General features: G+C 42.7%; 1 protein-coding gene across 1 annotated transcript in view; it reads right to left on the bottom strand.

The window, feature by feature from the left end:
• Positions 1–464: 464 nt before the first annotated feature.
• Positions 465–24,522, bottom strand: part of LOC143287139 (sodium- and chloride-dependent GABA transporter 2-like) — a 34,645-nt gene continuing 10,587 nt past the window's right edge. The window contains exons 2-13 of the mRNA XM_076595084.1: positions 20,971–21,102; positions 20,326–20,638; positions 18,020–18,155; positions 17,472–17,606; positions 7,990–8,093; positions 6,560–6,684; positions 5,934–6,046; positions 3,527–3,658; positions 3,102–3,201; positions 2,488–2,588; positions 2,192–2,311; positions 465–629 (exon numbers count right to left, since the gene is read on the bottom strand). Coding sequence (XP_076451199.1) covers positions 465–629; positions 2,192–2,311; positions 2,488–2,588; positions 3,102–3,201; positions 3,527–3,658; positions 5,934–6,046; positions 6,560–6,684; positions 7,990–8,093; positions 17,472–17,606; positions 18,020–18,155; positions 20,326–20,638; positions 20,971–21,102 — 1,676 coding nt within the window. The remainder of the gene's footprint in view (positions 630–2,191; positions 2,312–2,487; positions 2,589–3,101; positions 3,202–3,526; positions 3,659–5,933; positions 6,047–6,559; positions 6,685–7,989; positions 8,094–17,471; positions 17,607–18,019; positions 18,156–20,325; positions 20,639–20,970; positions 21,103–24,522) is intronic.

Below are 24,522 nucleotides of genomic sequence, written 5' to 3'. Positions count from 1 at the left end.
CACTTTTTATCTGGAATATATCTCCCTGTAACTCTCACACTCTCGCACACTAAAAAAATAACTGCACAAGACTTGTCAGGTGTATGACTGCGAGAAGTGTGTGTGTGTGTGTGTGTGTGTGTGTGTGAGCGTCTGATCACGTGTATGGGTGTGTACCGGTGTGTGCGCGTGCGTGGCCCATTTTTATTTTCATTTTATTTTCATTATTTGCCTTGTTTCTGGTTTCATTTATTCTATTTTTGTGCACACACGTATTCGGCCATACTGACATACGAGGTATCAGACTACATCTTTTTCTTTTCTTTAGTATACAGAAAAATGCTAAACATTTAATGAATTGAGTATGGTGTTTAAAAAGCAATAAAGCAACTGAGTTAATAAGCTAACAAGTATGCAAGCAAGCTAGCTGATATGATTGTAGCTGTTTGACTGGGATGATTAAATTCGGTATTTTTGCTCAGTTCTTAAACGTTTTCATCGATGTCATTTCCATTGGGAAGGTCGTCGGTCAGCTTTCCTGTGGCGATGAAATTCCCGGTCTCTCTGAGACACTGGTCTTCGTCCTGGTCGCCATCTTGAGGTCTGGCGGGCTTCCATTCAGCAGAGGGTCGTAGGGAGGCCAGGAATCGCTTTAAAAAAACACATCATCATCATCATCATGAACTTCATCATAACGATACTAATAATGATAATGAAGATTTGTACGAAATCCTAACGATAATGATGTTAACAAAGCCAACAACAATAACACTACTACTACTACTACTACTACTACTAAGAAGAAGAAGAAGAAGAAGAATGTCGCTGAGTACCAACAAATGTGTTTCTTCTTTCGACACGGCGACAGACCGTAGCAGACAACACTTTACAACAGAACCACATTGAGACAAAGGCGCTGGGGAAATCAAGATTTCAAACATAGCCTGTTTACACCCAGGACCGGGTTGCACGAGGCGATTTTTGCACTGCTAAGTTTGCTTAGAGTTAAGAATATTCCTAAGTATATGGAATTTATCATTCCAAAGCGAAGTTAGCTGTGCCAAGTGAGGACTAACACGAGTACCAGCCGCCGTTCAAAGTGGTTAGCATCACGGACTGACGGCTGGGAGGAAGCGGGTTCGATTCCCAGCAGACGTGGGGGTTTTCGGCCCGCGGTCGGCTCCTACCTAGAGTTGAGTATGCTATGGGCTTAAATGGGAAGACTGGGACAACACAGTCGAGTATCATCCACTTTACGTGTGCGTCTTTGAGTGTATTGCTCTAATTTCCTGGCCAACACTGCAAGTGTCTGTATCTCTCGGGTCTGGTTGACGCCGGGATATCATTACGACAGGAAGCGAAGAATACAGCCATGTCACATAGTCCCAGACCTGAATGGACTTTCATAGTAGCATCGTCATCATCATTATCATCGTCATCCTCCTCCATCATCAAAAGATAGATAGAATAGAAAAGAAAAGAATAGACAGATAGATAGATAGATAAATCCCAGTTATGTGACCTGTCATGCCCTCATGGTGACGTCAGTTTCGATACCCCTCAACTTCCATGCTTGGGGTGAATCCTGTCAAGGTCTCCACTGTCGGGGAATTCATGGGGGATTGTTGTTGGAGAGACGTGGAGGCGGTCTCCACGCTGGGGGGACGCTCACTCAGTCTGGCTTCACGACTAAACCATTATTTGTCGGAAGTAGGGGGCTTAGAAAGTGTGTCCTAAGTATGTTCAATCAGAACTGGCGCTACTGAACACCAATGAAGTGACTCGACGGCAGTGAAGCGTCTCCTCTGATGTGTGGCTTCTGGCGACCTCACATCATGTCAGTACAGTCAACGTTGGAGGAAAAACCATCACGAACCTTCGCTTTGCATGTAACATCGATGAATTGGCAGGCAGTTAGCAAGAATGTCTTTTCACTCTAAGTGATATTAGGCGTGTGTGTGTGTGTGTGTGTGTGTGTGTGTGTGTGTGTGTGTGTGTGTGTGTGTGTGTGTGTGTGTTTATACATATCAATAGATTTCCTGGTATTTTTTGCTCTCTCTGGTACAGATAAAGACAGGCACTCAAAAAGATTTGTGTTCTTCATCCTGTCGGACATGATGCGCAAGCACACACACACACGCGCGCGCGCGCGCGCGCGCGCGCGCGCAGCACTCACCTCCTTCAGTGTACCAGAGGAAGAGACCAGCTATACAACAGCCATGACGGGTATGACGAGAAGGGGTGTGACAGCTATCACCCACCCCACCCCCAGCGTCCACCCTGGGTAGTCCTCAATGGGCTTCCACTCAGAGATGCCAAGGGTCCACATAACCTGGTGAAAGCAAGGTTTGAAATCCAAGAATCAATATTGGATGCCGTTTCACCGCTTGACGTGAAAATTACAAACAAATGAAACAGCAAAGCAAAATCAAGACAAGTAAACCACACACAAAAACAAACAACATCAACAAAACAAACAAATCCCTGTGAGCGGTATGATATACTGACCAGGAGGACTCCAGGGGAGATAAATCTCCAGAAGACAAGCCAGACAGGGCTGAGTCTGAATCCAATCATCATGGTGATGTCCTTATACAGTCTGTCTGTCCCTGTAATGGTAATAAGAACAATGACAATGAGAACTCTAAAAGAAGAAGAAGAAGGAGGAGGAGGAGGAGGAGGAGGAGAAACTGAAGCACATGAAAGTTTTAGGTGGCTAACTAACGACATTTAGTTCATAAACAATGACTGGAGCTAAAGCGGAATAAACAGAACATAATTCTGTTTTAATAGTTGAGCCACAATATGTGAATGACAGAATGGAGGTAGGTAGAAGGGCCTGACAGAGAAACAAGGAGAAAAAGAGAGGAGAGGAAGGGCGGGGGTGCAAATCAAATCAAACTGTAAAACGAGCAAACGACAAACAACTGAGCGCATAACTGGCAGAAAACAGTAAACAGAAAAATAAGAATAACAATAATGAGAAGAATGACAATGTTGACCAAAACAAACATGGGTCACCATCAACATTTGCTTTCATCGCTGAAGAATACTACAGTTACAATTAAATGGAGGAGGCAAGAGAATAAAGAATGATGAAGACGAAGAGGAAAGAGACTTGCCATAGATCCACGACAGTATCACAGTCTCTGCCACTGCCATCAGCATCAGGGACACAGCGGCCACATACCAGTCACACAGCTTCAGCACGTACTGACCGCCCTGTCATCATCATCATCATCATCAACATCATCGTCGTCGTCGTCCTCATGATCGTAGTTGAGTACAACTTTAGAAACCATCATAATGAAGGCACTTGCTACATACAGTTCACACTGTTTCAGGACCTATGCCCACTCGACTGTCATCATCGGCTTCATCATCTCATCGTAAACGTCATCAGCTTTATCATCATCATCATCATGGAGGAGGGGGCTGGGGAGGGGTGTGGGGGGCGGAACATCAACAATAAAAGAATTCCGAAAGAAATATAGAAATCAACAACAGCAGAAAAACACACTGACAAACAGGAAAAGTATCCAAATACCTGGGTAACAAACGGAAGTCCCAGCACAAATCCCACAATGCACACAACCAGCGTGACCCAGCGCTTCCTGTGACCAAAGCGACGAGGCCAGGTGTCCACGATAGCGCTACTGAGCGTCTGTACATGGACAAACTGGGAACAAACAAAACCATTACCAGTCACACCCACATCTTTCTACCTCTCTCTCTCTTTCTGTTTTGTATGCTTGAGTGCTTGCTTCCCTGCCTGTTTCCTTCTCTTTCATTTTTTCTTACTTTCTTCCTTTCTTTGCTTGTTTCTCTGATTCTTTCTCTTCTTTGTTTCTTTCATTTCTGAGTTCACCAGTTTCTAAATCTGTATATTAGCCAGTCCGTTTGTGTGTCTCACGCATTCATCCACCTACACACGCGTGCACAGACACACACACGCACGCGTGCGCGTACTTGTCAGTTCATATCAACAGCTTTCCTGTTCATTTTTCACTCTCTGGTACAAAGAAAGACAGGACTCAAAGATATTTGTAAACATCATCCTAGCGGACATGATGCACAAGCGCGAGTACACAGACACAGACACACACACACCATGTTATCACCAAGTTAATGCTTATTTGCAAAGACTTTTGTCTTTTGTAATTTCCTCTCCCCACCTACCTCCCCAGCAAGTCCCCCAAAGGGAAGTGACATGACAGTGACTTCAAGTGACTATCCAGCCCCAGTGACCTCAAGTGACTATCCAGGCCCACAGTGACCTCACTCACGTGACTATCCAGCCCCACAGTGACCTCACTCACGTGACTATCCATCCCCACAGTGACCTTACTCACGTGTGTCCAGCCCACAGTGACCTTACGTGACTATCCAGCCCCTCAGTCACCTTACTCACGTGTGTCCAGCCCACAGTGACCTTACGTGACTATCCAGCCCACAGTGACCTTACGTGACTATCCAGCCCACAGTGACCTCACGTGACTATCCAGCCCCTCAGTGACCTTACTCACGTGAGTGTCCAGCCCCACAGTGACCTCACGTGACTATCCAGCCCCTCAGTGACCTTACTCACGTGAGTGTCCAGCCCCACAGTGACCTCACGTGACTATCCAGCCCCTCAGTGACCTTACGTGAGTGTCCAGCCCCACAGTGACCTCACTCACATAACTATCCAGCCCAACATTGACCTCACTCACATGACTATCCAGCCCGACAGTGACCTCAAGTGACTATCCAGCCCCACAGTGACCTTACTCACGTGACTATGAAGCCCCACAGTGACCTCACTCACGTGACTATCCAACCCCATAGTGACCTCACTCATGTGACTATCCAACCCCATAGTGACCTCAAGTCACTATCCAGCCCCAGTGACTTCATATGACTAACCAACCCCACAGTGACCTCACTCACATGACTATCCAGCTCAACAGTGACCTCACTCACGTGACTATCCAACCCCATAGTGACCTCACTCACGTGACTATCCAACCCCACAGTGACCTCACTCACGTGACTATCCAACCGCACAGTGACCTCACTCACGTGACTATCCAGCCTTAGTGACCTCAGGTGACTATCCAACCCCACAGTGACCTGACTCACGTGAGTATCCAAACCCTGGAGTGATGGACTAGAGGTAACGCGTCTGCCTAGGAAGCGAGAGAATCTCAGCGCGCTGGTTCGAATCACGGCTCGGCCGCCGGTATTTTCTCCCCCTCCACTAGACCTTGAGTGGTGGTCTGGACACTAGTCATTCGGATGAGATGATAAACCGATGTCCCGTGTGCAGCATGCACTTTGCGCACGTAAAACCCCCCCCCACGGCAACAAAAGGGTTGTTCCTGGCAAACTTCTGTAGAAAAATCCACTTCGATTGGAAAAACAAATCAAACTGCACGCAGGAAAAAAACACAAAAAATGGGTTGCGCTGTAGTGTAGCGACGCGCTCTCCCTGGGGGAGAACAGCCCGAATTTCACACAGAGAAATCTGTTGTGATCAACAGAAATACAAATACAAATGCGAACACGACCTCACTCACTTAATTGTCCAGTCCCACAGTGACCTCACTCACTTAATTGTCCAGCCCCACAGTGACCTCACTGACGTGAGTGTCCAGCCCCACAGTGACTTCACTGACATGAGTGTCCAGCCCCACAGTGACTTCACTTACATGAGTGTCCAGCCCCACAGTGACCTCACTGACGTGAGTGTCCAGCCCCACAGTGACTTCACTTACATGAGTGTCCAGCCCCACAGTGACCTCACTCACATGAGTGTCCAGCCCCACAGTGACCTCACTGACATGAGTGTCCAGCCCCACAGTGACCTCACTCACATGAGTGTCCAGCCCCACAGTGACCTCACCGACGTGACTGTCCAGCCCCACAGTGACCTCACTCACATGAGTGTCCAGCCCCACAGTGACCTCACTCACATGAGTGTCCAGCCCCACAGTGAAGAGAACGAGGAAGAACAGCACGGCCCAAAACTGTGGAAGAGGCATCGTGGCCAGGGCTTCAGGGTAAGCAATGAAGGCCAGACCCGTTCCTGGAAAAAGGCAAAGAAACAATAAATTCTTCAAATGAATATATAAAGTATTCTTAATGAATACGTTTTGTGTTGTACACAAAATGTAGGTAAGTCAATTGCAATTAATCAGTTCATCAACCATTGAATTTAACATCGCTAGTTTGTGATAAACAAATAGTTTGTTTTTGTTATTTTCCAGTTGGTGGTATGGTTGTTTTGCTTTTTTTTTCTTGTGGGGAAGGGGAAGTGGTGGTGGTTGTTCTTTTACTTTTCAAAGATCAGACCAGACGCTAGGGGAATGTTATCTCTCGTTCATTTTCTGATGTATTTTTTGAGATTTTGATACACATTATTATGCTTTTACCTGCCTTTTCGTATCAACTGAAATATCTATCTATATCTATATATATATGGTAAAAGAAACAGAACGGTTAGCGAAAACAACAACATGATAATACAGTATCTGTCTCTGTATCCCCCCTCTCTCTCTCTCTCAGTACAACACAACACTCTACAGTTACACTACACTACCTTGTGTCACCACCTCGTCCACCGTGGTGTTCTGCATGTGAGCCATGTAGCCCACATAGATAAAGATGACGAATCCAGCGAACACTGACGTCATAGCGTCCAGCACTGGCAGCACGAGGGCATCCCTAGGACGAACGGTCATTGTATTGAACCATATACCTAATGCCAGTGTTCATTTACACCTGGTTCTTTCCTAAACCTAGACTTAAACCCAGACCTAGTACTTTCCAGAGCCTCGGTTCGAAACCTGACTTTCCATAACATAACCAAGCAACATCTCTCTCTCTCTCTCTCTATATATATATATATATATTTTTTTTTTTTTTTTTTTTTTTTTTTTTGGAAGGAGTTGATATTCTTCGTCCACGCCTCACTGTCACACAGGAGTGTTCTGAGTGTCACACTAAACCAGTCTACATATTAGAATATTTCTTCCAAATGAAGGAAAAGTATCATAATTCAGAAAAGTGTACTGTAATCTTCATTCACCCAACGTTAACTCACTCAGTACGGCCAGTCCTCTCTTCTCCTCTACACAGACCCCTCGGATGTCCAGTGGGTGTCTGAATGACGCAACCATTAGCTTCCGTCGTCAGAATTGTGGTATTCTTTGTCAACAGTCACCTCTTCAGTGTAAGAGCCTTCCACTTGCAATATTTTGATGATGGTAATTGGGGTGAAACGCTGTTAACGTCGTCTCTTTCGCCGTTCGTATGGAGAGAGTTAAGGCAATTAAAATGTTCTTCACCCAAATACTCACACACACACACACACACACACACACAAGATAAACAGTTTGTCATCACTGCTATTTCCGATGAACACGAACCCAAATCCAGCCCATCACAGCCGACAACTGACGCGGTCAAACAAGAAATCGAAATTGATATCGCAGGACCCCACAGCCCGTGTAAGGGAACAGACAGCTTTGAAGCAGAAAGGGAAGACAGATGTTCTCTAAAGAACACGAACTTCTCCAATCTACGTACCTGGCAGGATGTCCAGACGGAGAGTTCAAAGACAGAAGACAAGAAGAATTAGATATAAAGTGTTCCAACCAAAACAGAACACCTTGTATAGATACAAGACACACAATCATCTAGGCAACCATGTGTTTGTTCTGTATTGTTCGTATATTCTGTGTAACTTATTCAAGATTAAAACGGCTATGCCAGTTTTGACCGAAAGCTGATTTGTGTTTGCATATTTCTTCTGTCATTGCTGCCTTGTTCACATGTCAAATGATCTGTATAAGGACAAACCCGGAGTTTCCTTTTTCGAGGAAGAGTCTGGGTTTTTTTTCCTGTGTCCCTTTTATTTACCTGTGTGCTAGCTGAATCTGTAGCATGAGCAGCATTGACTTGAAGTTGTGTACCTTGTGAATGGAAAGAGTTACCACTCTTTATTATTTGTTAACCACAGTAACTAACCTGTACACGTTGTTGTGGAAGCGGTTGAAGCTGGATAAGGTGGCGAAGATCCCGGTACCGATGGCCGTGGAAAAGAAGACTTGGGAGGCTGCCGCCAGCCATACCTACATGGCGATATCATTACTAGCACTGGGTCTGCCGTCGTTGTCTAAGTTGTAACTTTTGTCATTATCTTCATTGTGTATTTATTCATTATCGTCATTGTATTCTCCTCCCCCAACTCCTTGTCCAATGTCTTCTTCTCTAGTCACTTCTTTTTTGAAAATGTCCGCTACCTGTATTTCGACCGAAGTGTTGAAGGTGACTGGAGAGAAAAAAAAAAGGTTCGCTTGTCAGTATTTCGATACAATTTTTCGATGGAAAGGTCTCAATGAATTTATAACCACTCTGTTTCTTCTTTCTGTGCATCAATCTAACCATCTATCTATTCAGCAAAACAGCTACCCAGCTATCTATTCTATGACTGATCCTGTCACCTCTACACGCAGACCGTCCGTCTACCGATTTGATAGTCAGTCGACACACAAAAAGCAGCCTGAATTATATGTTTATTCACGATTGTCTTTTCGAAAATATTTGGTTTGCGTGTGTGTGTGTGTGTGTGTGTGTGTGTCTGTGTGGTGAAAGGACAGGTGTATGTGCGCGTTAGTGTGTGCACCATATGCGTTTTTTGTATATAACCTGATGTAAAATAAATCTTTGTAAAATTGTTACAGATATGGATCATGGTCAAGTCAGCAACTGGAGGATGCTCTTCATGCTATAAAGAGTGGAACTGGTGTGAACGAAACCGCACAACAGTATGGAATCGCGAGTGTGTAAATGACTGCACAAAGTTTCTGGGTCAACCTACCGTGTTAAAGCTCTCGTTCGTGAGTTTGCCTTTGTTTTCCGGACCTTTGCAGTTGTCGTCCGTTTGGTAACATTTCATTTCACTTGTTTGTGTTCCTCTGAAACCCGATTATGACGTTTTGCAATGACGTAACTTTGATGACGCTGTGAGGAATTGGGGAGAGTTTAAGTGGGGATAAAATAAACATTTGACAGTGACCACTCCTTTAAAACAAGTTCATCTCAAGTATCAAAAATAATGCTTTTCACCGGATGTGTTAAACACAAAGGAACAGTTTCATGTTTTATTCAAAGATTCGGGAAATGATTCTCTTCAACTGGCTTGGCTTGGCCATATATAAGAAGTTGAAGTTGTTGCAGACACAGAGCATTGCGGGCTTTTCTGTTGTGGCTTCAAAGCCTGAACCAAAAACAGTCGGAATAGTTTTCTGAGAAGCTGATTTTAGTATTCTTTCTACAATACCAATCGTTAGTGACATCCGGAAAATCTATTTGAGGTAGGGAAGATCAGCGACAGTAACAACTGTCAAACTTCGTCTTTCACAGGCAAAGCTAAAGATGACCCAAAATAAGAACGGAAAAAAGAAATCATACGCAGATGTTGTTTAAGCTAATCATAAACTTTGTTTCCAGCCTACACAGACTGATGTAGACTATGATAATGCGTCAACGCAAACTGAACCATTGATGAAACGTCAGTCTTGAAATATTGATATGGTGATTACATGGTAAAATCATCAGAACGGAAAATATCCGGTCTACATGACTTTCATGTGTCATCTTTATTGTACACAACAATCACCTACCAACGTCATCTGAGGAGACATCACTTGTTCCACAAACCGACCACCTAACATCATTATCAGAGGAGACATCATCTGCTCAACATAATGTCCACCTGACATCGTCATCTGGCGAGACATTATCTTTTTTACATGACGACCACCTGAAGGCTTCATATCCGAAAAGATCAACTGTTCTACATGATGACCACCTGACACCATCATCAGAGGAGACATATGTAAAACATGACGATCACCTGACATTGTCATCAGAGGAGACATTATTTTTCAACATGACGACCACCTGGCATCGTCATCAGAGGAGCCAGCATCTTTTCAACGTGACCACCTGGCATCGTCATCAGAGGAGCCAGCATCTTTTCAACGTGACCACCTGGCATCGTCATCAGAGGAGACATCACTGTTTTAACATGATGAACACCTGACATCATCACCTGGGGAGACATCACATAATCTACGAGACGACTACTTTACGGTGCCATCTGGGAAGACAACGCCTGGTCTATATGACAACCACCTGTCATTGTCATCTGAGGAGACGCACTTGATTATCTTGATAACAACCTGACACCATCATCAAATCAGTCAACACCTGGTCTACAAGACGATCACCTGATCACCGTGTGTGCGAGAACATAATATCCTTTCATCATTACCCCTTTTAATTTTGATATCACATTACCTAAATGGTATTTTCTATATGATTCATTTTAGCTGATATATGACGAAGAAGAAGTTGCAACAAACATGTGAGAATCTATCAGTCTTGCAGTAGAACTCCCGCTCTTTGACTACGAATACTGATAATCTGCGTGCATACCCTTCTAGTAATTTTCATCATATTCTCCTTCTTCAGTCCTTAAATGTTACTAAATACTACCGAAGCTAAAAGGTTATTATCATCATCCGATTTTTCATAAAAGCAACGTTTCTGACAAAATTAGTACAGCTACTTATGTTCAGTGTAGTTTGAATTATGCACATGTCCATTCATCTCCAAATTTTAAACTATACCAAAAAATGTCAGCCAGCAACATTTGTAAAATTGTATGTCTCAGATAATAAAATCATACATTTAGCGTCAGTCTATTACCCTACAGGTCCAAGTAGGCAAAATACAAACTGGTTGCAAGCATTTGATTGCCCAAAAGAAAAAATAGATTATCAGAGGAGATCAATTCCCATGCGTCCTTCTGGGATAATGACTGTCATAGATATATCTCATCCTGATTTTGTTGAAGATGTTGTTGATTCATCATTACATTTACTTAACGATGGGAGGATTACATGTATCCTAGATGTGGCTCATCATAGAGTATCAGCATTTGACCTTACCTTTATATCGCCATTCCTAGCTTTATCAGTACAGTGGGATACTAGCGACGATCTAGTAGGTAGTGATCACATGCCAACCACATTATCTTTTAGGGAATGTACCAAATCTAGATATAGCAGAGAAGATGAAATCCCTAAGTTTGATTTTAAGCAAGCAAACTGGGAACTTTTAAAAATAGTCTTACAGATATTTCTGAAAGTGATATAGTTTGCGAAGATTTAAACATTTTTTTTATAATAAACTTCAAAAATCAATTCTTGGAGCCACAGAAATAGCTATTCCCAAAATAGGTTCAAAGAAGAGTCACACTTTTTCTGGAAATGTTTGGTGGAATAATACATGGGAGAAGGTCGTTAATACAAAGAAATTAGCATACCTAACATAGTTAAGACTCAGGAAAGTACCCGATAAAGATTTAAAGGAAGCCACTCAAAAAGAAATGGGCTTGATAAAAATCAAGGTGAACAGAGTCATAACGCAAGAAAAAAAGAACTGGTCACAGTTCTGTTTGAATGAAGTATCTGACCATAAGGAAATAGTGTGGGCAAAAATGAAATCTGGCATTGAACTACAAGACTACATCAAAACGAAGGATAAGAGTTTCTGTCCCCACCAGAGAAGGCTGAAGAATTTTTTTTTAACCAGTAGAGTGCCTATAAGACGTCAGCTGACGTCCTACAAAAAGTATTGCCATAGTGCCTATAAGACGTCCACTGACGTCCTACATATGTTCCGATTTTTCCTTCATTGGAGTTTGGTTCAATTCACATAAACAGACTTTGAACAGTTAGTTTGATGTGTCTGAATTATAAAATTACTATTTAAATGAACTTACATCAGTTAGAAGACCTCTTTCTACTCAATAACAAGTTGATAACTGACCACGTGATACACACGTGGAAAAAGGGGTTGCATCATGCGCAAACAAATGCACTGAAAACTTTGTCCAGTGAAGCAAGCAGTCACAGTCAGCAGATTTACACAATTCTGAAAGCTCTGCTTGTGATCATGGGCAAATTTCACAATGGAGAAGGATCTCTCTTATCTGATGATTGGTTTGACAACGAAGGTGATTGACAACGACAGTTATGAAACTAACAGCCCATTTTATGGTAATTCAGTCTGTCCATCCAATCAGACAACGTTTTTGAACAACTGGCCATGACTGACAGAATCCGTGCAGCCAGTGTTGGAAGGAGGGGGAGAGGAGTGATGTAAGACGATAGGTCGAATGCCAGCCAGAGGTTATCAAAGGGGCGTGGCTTTTGGGAAGAGTGAACTCACATTTCAAAGCAGACAGAAGGCAATCGACAACCGCCAATACTTCCCACGATTTTCATGAAACGCAGTGCTGAACCTGCACTGGCCGTGAAACACGTGCTTTTTGTTTTTAACGCTTTTTCGCTGAATCAGAGGGATGACTTGTTTAAAGAGGTGTCAAGCTGGATGCACAACAGACAACTTAATCGGCCCACGTGCAACTTGAAAGGAGTGAACGTCATCAGAGAACTTCACCCTCTCACTTGCAAACGTTCTTTGCTGTTAAAAAGCTTGCCAGGTCAGTTTCTGGGACTGTGATTGACCTTTTACGTTGACTTTTCTCACTTTTGTCATTATTGGGACGGTGATTTACTTACATGTCTGTAAGAGCTGTAATTTGTTTTCATAAACTTATAGCCTGTTTTAATTCATTCTACAGGTATAATCTGACAATAGGCTTGCTATTTCTAGTTGTATTTTGTTTCTTTTCTTTATGGATGTCATTATGTAGAGGTGGAAACAGACTTTTTTGTTACACAAAAATTATGATCTTGACTTTACATGCCTGAACAGTTACTTACAATCAACCTAACTGAAAAAGACCAGAATCATAATCTACACTCATTTTCCTTCCTAAAAACGTTCACTTTCTTTCTGTATCGCTCATAGCTTTTGTGCTATAATGTTTTGTGATTTATTACCCCCGAATCCTCAAAATTCCCCGGCAAGAGGAGAGCACTTTTTGTTTACAAAATTCGCTGGCACTGAACTGGTTTTAAACAGGTAGTGTGGACAGTTTGTCAAATGAACCATCAAAATGAAGGATAAGAGTTTCTGTCCCCACCAGAGAAGACTGAAGATTTTTTTTTAAACAGGTAGTGTGGACAGTTTGTCAAACGAACAAAAGACATTATGAGAAGAAAAAATCACTGACAGAGATCCCACCCCACAAAATGACAATACTATCATCTCAGCAATAACTTTACAGGAGGTAAAGAATGCTATCCATTGGCTGAGCAACAGAACTGTGTCAGTTAGTAAGGATGGTGTACGTTATGCCATGTTAAACCATTTACCAGAAGGATAAAGACATTACAATGATTACATATATCATTTCAATAGCACTAAGAATGTGGAAAAATATCTGAGGTATGGAAAACTTCCATTATATCTCGTGTTTTAGTGTAAACCTCGAACGGAAGCTTCGAGCTACAGACATTTTCATTTACCTCCTACGTTGGGAAGAAAATTGTAAATATTGGAATGGTATGATACTGTGACAAATAACGGCATTTCCTCAGCTCAAATTGGATTTCGGAAAGGAAGATCTACAACTGATCATTTGTCAAGTCTCACTATACTAATAAAAAAACAACAACCAAAAAACAAGCGAAAAAGTATCCTTACGTCCTTCTTCGGTCTTACTAAAGCTTATGACCGAGTGTGGAACAGCAGGTAAGGCTTCATCAAATTACAGTAAAAAATTACATGCCAAACTGCTTCAGTAATATGACAGTTAAGCATATAATTCTCGGCCAGAAAGCTATTGCTGATGTGTTTGCACGGACATTATGATGATGTTGGCGACCTAGTTTTCCAGTGTGGGGACGCTATCTGCACCATGTCACAATTACTTTAGGAGGGCAGTGGATGACATACCATGTGAGGACACTGTCTTCACGTCCTAAAGTGGTGTATGGCTAAATGGCCAATATAAAAAAAAACAAAAAAAACACAAAAAACACACACACAAAAAACAACAACAAAAAAACACATGCCACCATTGGTTTGACTGCACTTCCACATGATTTCAGATTTACAGATAGACTCTCAACTGGGACGACCCAGACTGCTGGCTGTTGCTTTGTTTCGGGACCATACTGAATTTCCGTCTCGTCCCCAGTCACAGTGTCCCAAACGTGAGCCCATCTTCCTCCTTCAATTTTTTTAAGCATGCGTGTGCTCTAATTAACCCTCACCCTCTTTTGTTCATCATTCACGTTGTGATGGCCTATCGTACACAACGGTTCCCAACGCCAAGGTGATCATGGAGAATGACATCGATACTTCCCCCTGAAAGATTCAGTGTATTCTCCATTTCATCACAGGTGATTCTTGGATTCTTCTCAATTTGTGACCTTACCCAGGAAAACTCTATGTAGTAACGACGGTTAAAGGGAGATGAAAGCGGTCATCATAGTCGATCGTGAATCCCCCAAACTTGAAATTCTTTTCAGTTAATAAAACAACAACAACAACAAAACCAAAACAAAAAAACAAACAAAAAAACAAAAAACAAACAAACAAACAAACAAAAAAACCAAAAAAAAACCCAAACAACTGTCGTTCTCTACGGGGATCACCTGTCAAAACAATGGGACAAATTTCGAAAGCTTTCTTTAAACAATTTTCTTTGGCAGAAGTCACAACAGATCACAGGACGAAAAAACACTGTGAAAGAGCCACGTTTCCTGAATGAAAGCCATCATCGTTGTAGTGAAACACAACGGGTGGTCCCGTAGTGACCTGTAACCCGGAAGCGATATCAAGGGTCATAACCCGACCAACCTGGTAGAGGGCGCTGAGGACGAAGAGCCGTTGCATGTAAACAGCGAGGACAAGAAAACAGACGACTGAGGAACGAATCCGAAGACTAAGAAGTACGTATCTGACCGGTAACGACATACGGTAACAGAACGTAAACGTCTGTGTGCGCCCCAACCACGCCACCGTCTGGGAAGACCATGCCCACGCAAGCGAGCAAGAAGGGAAGTTTATGTAGTTGGGAACGACCCTGCACTGAGTCTGGTAAGTAACGGTTGACTGTGCAGAGACAGTGTCTTAATATTAGTAACGGTTGACTGTGCAGAGACAGTGTCTTAATAATTATTAGAAGTACTGTTGTGTATACGCCTGTGTAGGACTTAAAGTGTGTCCGGAAATAACACTAAACACTTTATCGTTATCCCAAATTTTGCCTTTCTGGGCAGAACAGGTTTTCAGAAAGTTGTATGGCATCATGGCTTTGACGTCATTTTTTTTTTTTTAATTGTATGACGTAAATTAGGATTTGGTGTCCCTGTAGTTTTTATCTGTTGAGATACTTACCAGCACCCCTTGTATCCATCCTCACAGATAAATAAACAGGAACAGAGCATGTCAAATATACTTGTCTATGAAAATCCAGCGAAGCTGGTCTGCTAATCTTAAATATGAGATGACCATTCTTGCCAATGGCAGTCAACTGGTCTCGAGCAAAATGTGCACAGAAATCCGTTTATATCATCTACTCCCTGATTTAGCCACACATACGCAAACCCCATTTCATGCTGTGTCAGCCTAAATTTTGACACCCAGTTTATTTTATCTCTAATTTGTAATTTCATTTGTGATATTATATTGCATGCTTTCATAGACAGTGTTATATTTTCAGTATGTGTTACTTTTAACCAATAGGATACGACATAAAATTTTTCGATTTGGGAAAGCCGTTTCTGTACCAAAGCCATGAGACTGAATTATATGATCTGTTGTAAGAATAGTTATGCAGCCATCCTGCTTGATATTCGCCAGTAAAATGATTTTCTTAGACACATTCTTGCAATCTATGGCTTGTATAAGTACTGTGTATATCATTGCTTATATCACATGCAACTGTATTCCTCTGTAATTATTAGGGTCATTTACATCACTTTCTAAAGAGGTAGGAGAAAAGATTCAGTCGAGTCTTATGCATCAATCAAAACGAGTATGGAAAATTAGCACACACACACACACACACACACACACACACACACACAGAGTCTAAATGGATTCTATTCAAAAGTCATACTTCAGCAGTTCTGCAACAACCCCACCTGGCCTTAGCTTTAGGATTTAAAAAAAAATTCATAAAGCAAAAAATACCTCTTCATTAGTAATTGGGTTGCTATGGCTAATTTCATCTCCTTTGTGATTCCCAAAGTGCAACGTATTATCCACACAGATGTCTTTCTTTAGAAGTGCCTTAAAATGATCAAAGAAAATTTAGATACTGACATCATCAGCTAGTTATTTCTATTTCATTAAAATTCAATGCATTGTGTCCCAAAATTCTTTCTGGTTTGTTTGTTGATGCTACTAATTCTGTCAACAATGCTTTCTTAATTACTTTCTCTTTCTCTTTGATAGGTGTTTATATTATCATCTAGTTCTACGAAAACCGTTACCACATTCCTTGTTTCATGGACACTGAAATTTAAATTTACAAAGTAGTCTGTGAAAATTTCATTTGACAAGTATGACACTGAAGACTTGAGGTTTCGAATCGTTCTTATAGTGAACGCGTTTTTTCTATAATCTGTGGCATCCATTACACATGTATTAGATACTTTCAATGCACGACTGGTGTCGATATCAACTGAACCATTGCATAAAAGATTTTTTCCTGAAATTCTTGTGACTTGTATGATCATTACATTCACAAGCAGGATTTTCATTTCAAACAAACCTTTAAACCAAATGAATACTGTTATTTTGCTTATCATCGCCACGAACATTTTAACAACTGAAAGTGGCATTGATAAGGTACATGATCAGAAACTATTTGCTCGGATATTGGAAACTCACAAAATTCTTTCAACAACGTGAACAGATAACGAGACGGGGGGGAAAAAGAAATAAGAACACACACACACACACACACACACACACACACACACACACATATATATATATATATATATATATATATATATGCATATATATATATTCAGTAATGTAAGTGTAATATTCTTGACGGTCGCCATGACATAAAACGTTCAGAATACACAGATGAAAAGCAGTGCTCACATTCAGCAGCAGTTTACTACAATTATCCATTACTTGATCTTCAGATGATCTGTTGAAACCTACTGGGTGACTTGCATGCTGACAATCTGAAATGCAGTGATTGTTCAGACAATGGTGAGAAACGTGAGAAATTCTACTGTTCAAATCCCTACATTACAACATCATAATTACTATTATATTTACTATTATATACTTAGCCATAAGTTAAACAGTCAGACAGAAAATTCTGAAGTAACGCAATTCCATTTTCACAGTCAAAGTGTAGATGTGTAAATCTTCATGAAGCACAGTACAGAGCAGTATACATACGAGACAGAGACACACACACACACACACACACACACACAGATAGGAGGGGGGCGGGGATTTGGGGGGTGGGGCAGCATGAGCATCCACTTTACCTGCCAGTCCAGCAGACGGTGCCATTTGGGGACCAGGTAGAAGAGCAGTCCATCCACAGCACCAGGAAGCAGGGACCCTCTGATCAGCAGGGCCAGCAGCACCACGTAGGGCAGGACTGCCGCCACGTACATCACCTGTGTCACACCTGTCTTTTGGATCCACTTACACACTCACAGCCCTCTCCACTTCCTTCAGATATGACGTGTCACATCGACTGCTCAATAGCTCTGTCTGATTTGTTCGGGTTTAGCTGAATGTGGATTGGTCTCAGTTGAACTGCTTTTGACTTTTTTCATATGATTCGTTTTGGTTACAACTCGTTTTACTCCTGAATGTCGTGTAATTTTGATTGTTGCTTTGGCTAAGCTTAGTTTCATGTAGTTTTGTTTATCTTGGTTTGGGTTGTTTTGAATTGCTATAGATTGTGTTCACATGAACTGGCTTCGTTTGGGATCCATGGCTAAATTTGGTCTGATCTGCGCTGTACTGTTGAGATATGATCTGACCCATTCAGACTGATACTGTTATAAATTATTTCAATGCTGACCTTTCCGAATGTCTTGATGTCTTTGAAGTGAGTGAAGAAGGCAACGGCCCAAATGGCCAACAGACACAGCACAAGCTGCCATCGTAGGTCCCCCAGGTCACCGATACTGTGGCCTCTGTCCTGCAGCACGTGATTCCTGGTCAATAGTCACAACATCAAATGGTTTCTGTTCCACAGGACAACAATCGTATGCTTCCCTTTAAGACGTATCTAATCAGTTTCTTTAAATTCAGATGCCATAATGGCAAGTTACAGATTAAACTGGGAAGGTAAACCCGCTCGCCACGTGAATTATGAATAAGAAAAGACAGAAATATGTCATTCTCTGAATATCAGTTTTATTTCTTATGGAACATCCAAAGTTTGTTGAATTCTGTCAAAAATATGATCAAAAACTTGTGTTGTTACAAACTTGTTTTCAACTCCCGCAATATACTGATGGTAGTTAAAAATTTGAGTTGAAATAAAGCAAGGTTCTAAAATTGGGAAAAGTTTGATTATAGTTCAATGACTTTTCCTAGTTAGACATAGTCACGAGTTGGACATGTGTGTTAGATGATACTGAAATATTCATATTTTAGTGGGTGTTAAAGGGTTATCATGACTTGGACTTCTGTGATTTTGAGGAGTTAATGAAATGTTCTTGTGCGTTCATGCATATCTGAGAGAGGGGTTGATGGTCACTCAACAATGAAACCTGTGTGAGCCAAACATTGCAACAGACCACAAGATGATTATGCCTGTTTCAGCTTTTGAACATCGCCGTCTTAGGAATCATAGTTTGCTGCCCATGTGCATCTTTAGAAATTATTTGTGTGCACGTTTCATTATCATAATGATACAAGTACAATCTGATCAACGTTACCTTATGGCAGTTAAGAATAACTCCGTAATGATTGGACAGTAAATAAACGTTACAGTGATATAATTTCTCTCTTTCTCACCCTGTCTGTCTGTCTGTCTGTCTGTCTGTCTCTCTCTCTCTCTCTCTCTATATATATATATATATATATGTCTAGCTCATCTCTATCCATCTAAAAAGTATAAGGAAATGTTTTCACATCGTTTTTAATATTTTTCAAAATATTTGATATTCAGGCACAGTCCGTCCTGTTCTCAGCACCTGAAGCGTATGGTATGGAAATAGATTAGAGAACATAGAGAAAGGCCAGTAATGAGCACAAAGGCGGCTCTTGAAGTGACAGTGGAAACACCAAATTAAATGGTTTACAGAGATCTCCAGAAGAATGCACTGTTGCTGAACTCATCCTTATATGCTACTGACACATTTTGATCCATTTGTGGTCTTCTAAACCAGTATCCTAAACAAGCGTCACAACACCCACGTCCAGTCCTACAGGAAACCTTACCTCTAAACTTCATAACACACACGTCCAGTCCTACAGGAAACCTTACCTCTAAAATTCATAACATACACGTCCAGTCCTACACGAACCTTTTCTCCAAACTTCACAACACTCATGTCCAGTCCTACAAGAAAACTTTCCTCCAAACTTCACAACACTCACGTCCAGTCCTACGAGAGACCTTACCTCCAAACTTCATAACACTCACGTCAAGTCCTACAAGAGACATTTCTCCAAACTTCACAACACACACATCAAGTCCTACAAGAGAACTTTCCTCCAAACTTCACAACACTCACTTCCAGTCCTACAAGAAAACTTTCCTCCAAACTTCACAACACTCGCGTCTAGTCCTACAAGAAAACTTTCCTCCAAACTTCATAACACGCGTCTAGTCCTACAAGAAAACTTTCCTCCAAACTTCACAACACTCGCGTCTAGTCCTACAAGAAAACTTTCCTCCAAACTTCACAACACTCACGTCCAGTCCTACAAGAGACCTTTCCTCCAAACTTCATAACACTCACGTCCAGTCCTACAAGAGACCTTTCCTCCAAACTTCACAACACACACGTCACGTCCTACAAGAGACCTTTCCTCCAAACTTCATAACACTCACGTCCACTCCTACAAGAGACCTTTCCTCTAAACTTCAACACTCACGTCCAGTCCTACAAGAGACCTTTCCTTCAAACTTCACAACACACAGTCACGTCCTACAAGAGACCTTTCCTCCAAACTTCACAACACACACGTCACGTCCTACAAGAGACCTTTCCTCCAAACTTCATGAAACTCACGTCACGTCCTACAAGAGACCTTTCCTCCAAACTTCACAACACTCACGTCAAGTCCTACAAGAGACCTTTCCTCCAAACTTCACACGTCACTCACGTCGAGCGTCACAACACACATGTCCAGTCCTACAAGAAACCTTGCCTCCAAAACTGCACCACAGAAGACTCCGTACTATTCACCGTCGCCGTGATGTTGGCTGACGTCATATTGGCCACGGCAAACACAGAAAGGACCGGAGTCAGGCCAGAGGTGTGGTTGTGGTCAGGGTCCTGGTCCTTCGCCTGCTGCAGGAAGCCTGTCGGGAAGCAGGAGTTGGTGTTCCAGCCGTTGTCACAGGACGTCCAAGGCAGAGGGTTGGAGAACGACATGGCCAGATAGTACAGGGCCCAGGCCACAATGGCCGCGTAGTACAGGGACACCACTGCCGTGATCACCACCATGCCGTAACCGATTCCTGTGGAGGGACGTGTGAGGAAATGATGGTGGTGATGATGGTGGTGATGGTCATGGTGATGATGATAGTCATGGTGATGATGGTGATATCAATGATGGAAATGATAATGATAACAACAATACTGGTGTTCTCTTGAACCTACAGCTAGGGTTCCAGCGAAGCAATATCAAGCAGAATTATCATGCATACACATCTACATCATTGACAGCGACAACGCCAGGGAGTGAAGACAAAAACCTACTGAGGGAGACAAGGAGAGGGACAGACAGACAGATATACAGACTCCAATCCAACGCAAACACCACACACAAAGGACTTCAACTCTGGCCAACCTCTGAAGAGCGGACAGACGATCCAGACCCTGCCAGGCCCCAGGTTGGAGAACTGACTGACGGACATCTCCAGAAAGAATATGGGCACTCCACACACCACCATCAGCAACAAATACGGGATCAGGAACGCAGCTGAAAAAAAAAAAGAAACAGAGAAATATGCTCGGCAGGAAATTTTGCGTTTTACGGGGATTAAAAACAATTCGTCAAAAATCGTAAGCCAGTTCAAAATTGGTGGGAAAACACCAATGATGAAGAAGAGTGGGAGGTGGAGGGGCAGTGAATGAATGAATGAATAAATAAATAAATGAATTTTTAAATGAAAGAAGTGAAAAAAGCAAAAAATATGTTGTTTTTTTAACATACGGCCCGTTCAGAACTTACGCTTATTCAAGGATTAAATTTTAGGCATGGCATATTCTTCCAATGTCGCCTTGATGATCCTCGTCCATTACGCAGAGTGCACACATACAGGAAGGAAGGAAATCTTTAATGATTGTCACGGTCAAACTCGACAAAAACTTCCTCAGTAAAAAAAAGAGTGTTACTTTAAGGGTTAAGCAACAGAAAGGGGGTTAAACGTGCATGAAATCAGCTCAGCTGACTTGCGCAGTATTATACCAGTATTGCGAGATTATACCAGGATATAGATCTCCCCACCTCTCCTACTCTCCCATCCCACCTTCTCCGCCCTGTCCTACTCTCCAACCTCCCCATTTTCTCCTGTCTTCCTTCAACCCATCTCCCCCATCTCCCCCCCTGTACTACTCTCCCTCTCCCATCTCTTTCGTCGTCCTACTCTCCCATCTCTCAAGTCCTACCCTCCCTCCCCCCTGTCCTACTGTCCCACCCCCTCCACCACCCCCACTGGCACACCCTCGTACTCCCATGACCCTGATTTCCCCTCCACTGCCCAACCCCCTACCCAAGTCTCCATTTGATATAAAGACTTGCAGACGCTTCTGTGAAAGACATTTTCCTGCAAAGAAGAGAATTATTGGGTGTGATCCCTTTTCTACTCCACATGTCCTGCCCCCCCCCTCCCCCCACCAATCTATCCCCCGTTTCCACTCCCACCCCCTTCCTCTATGTAACCCCTGTCTTACTCCCCTCCCCCTTATGACCCTATGTCACCCAGGTCCTACTCCCCTCCCCCTTATGATCCTATGTCACCCAGGTCCTACTCCTCTCCCCCTTATGACCCTATGTCACCCCTGTCCTACTCCCCTCCCCCTTGTGACCCTATGTCACCCCTGTCCTACTCCCCTCCCCCTTGTGACCCTATGTCACCCCTGTCCTACTCCCCTCCCCCTTATGACCCTATGTCACCCCTGTCCTACTCCCCTCCCCCTTATGACCCTATGTAACCCCTGTCTTACTCCCCTCCCCCTTATGACCCTATGTCACCCCTGTCCTACTCCCCTCCCCCTTATGACCCTATGTCACCCCTGTCCTACTCCCCTCCCCCTTATGACCCCCCTCGTCCTCCTCCCCCTATTAAACAGCATGTGAAGCGGAGAAATCAAATTATTATGTCGTTATGAAAAAAACAACGACAAAAAAAAATAATGATTTGGTCGGAAATTACTGCCTAACAGAGGGAGCATCCATCTTCACTCCCAATATTCAACAACTGACTGAGTAATATCTGTTCCTCTCCACACCACCCTCATGTCTCTGTCTAATTCTTCATCATGATCAAAATGTAATTTGTTCAGTCTGAAGGATAAAGTCCTGTCATGCACGGGATTGAATAATACGTGAATTCAACACACACACACACACACACACACGCCCGCGCGGGTGCGCCAAATAAATACATAGATACCTCTCTCCATTGCTCCCTCTCTCTCGGCACACACACACACACACACACACACACACACACACACACACACACACCACACACACACACACACACACACCAAGAGGGGAGGGGAGGGAAGCATGGAAATAGATTAATATTTATTTGTTTGTGTGTGTGCGTCTTTTCAAGCCACTGATTATTAGACATTCTCAATTCCGTGCATGATAAGACGATATGCTAAAGACTGAGCAGATTACATTTTGATCTTGATGATGGACAATTCAGAAAAAGACAGGAAAGTGGGGTGGTGAGGGACGGATATGACTCAGTCGATCGTTGAATATTGGCACAAAGAGTAGTGAAGGTGGATGTTCCTTCTGTTAATCAAAGGGCAGTAATTTCCAACTAAACCCATTGGCTTTTTTACCCAAACGACATAATCATTTGATTTCTCTGCTTCACCTGCAGTTTGACACGATTGGAAAGCAGTGTTTGCTAATCAGCATACACCTTGAGAACAGTTGAGTAACGTTTGTGATGTATCACACTTTATCTTATGCTAGTAATGAAACGTCTCATATAATTTTATAAGGAAGCGAATCATGCAAGTTTTTTTTGTTTTTGTTTTGTTTTTTTGTAAAAGGGTAAAAACCAAGAAAATATGGTAATCATGCCGTATCAAATTATGCAAGAACATTGTATGAAATGAATATAGAACTTTAGTATCAATGTTAAAGCAGTAAAAGTTCAGGAAATGAAAAGAATTGAAATAAGGAAATACTCTAAAATTTGCTAAAAAGTGGATACATCAGGACAGTGTTTTAGTTTGGTTGGGTGGCATTGATAGAGGCATGTGGAACGATGGGCCAGAGGTAACGTGTTCGCCTAGGAAGCGAGAGAATCTGAGCACGCTGGTTCGAATCACGGCTCGGCCGCCGATATTTTCTCTCCCTCCACTAGGCCTTGAGTTGTGGCCTGGACGCTAGTCATACGGATGAGATGATAAACCCAGGTCCCGTATGCAGCATGCACTTTGCGCACGTAAAAGAACCCACGTCAGCAAAAGGGTTGTTCCTGGCAAAATTCCGTAGAAAAATCCGCTTCCATAGGAAAAACAAATAAAACTGCACGCAGGGGGAAAAAAAAAGAAAAGGCTGACGCTGTTGAGAGGTGACGCGCTCATCCTGGGGGAGAGCAGCCTGAATTTATCACAGAGAAATCTTTTGTGATAAAAAGAAATACAAGATTCGTAGGGGTAGGTCACGGGGGAGGGAGGTGGTGAAAGGAGAGTAGGACAAGGATGAGATGGGGGAAGATAGTGGGGTGATGGATGGGATGGGATCACAACCAATAATTCCACTCCATTCTTTGGAGGAAAATATATAGTCTTTTTTCTTTCTTTCTTTTGCGAAGCGTCTGCAGGTGATTATATCAAATTCAGGGTTACTGCATGGGGTAGGAGGTCGAGCAGTGGAGGTGGTAGCCAGACTGAGGGTAACGGGAGTCGGAGCATGTAAGAGGCGGATAGTAGGAAGCGGGAAGGGTGAATAGTTGGGACAGGAGAGTAGGGCTGGGCTGAGAAATGGAAAGATGGGAGAGTAGGAAAGGGGGTGGATGAGGGTGGAAGGGAGAGTAGGATGGGGGAGATGGGGGTGAGAGAGTAGAACCGGGGGAGATGGAGGAGATATTAGGACATGGGGGAGAGTAGGGCAGTAGAAGATGGGGGAAAGGGAGAGTAGGACAGG

This window comes from Babylonia areolata, chromosome 11 (assembly GCF_041734735.1).
Source record: "Babylonia areolata isolate BAREFJ2019XMU chromosome 11, ASM4173473v1, whole genome shotgun sequence".
Taxonomy (NCBI): Eukaryota; Metazoa; Mollusca; class Gastropoda; order Neogastropoda; family Buccinidae; genus Babylonia; species Babylonia areolata.
The sequence above is the reverse complement of the archived record's forward strand: the minus strand, read 5'-3'. Positions and strand labels throughout refer to the sequence as shown.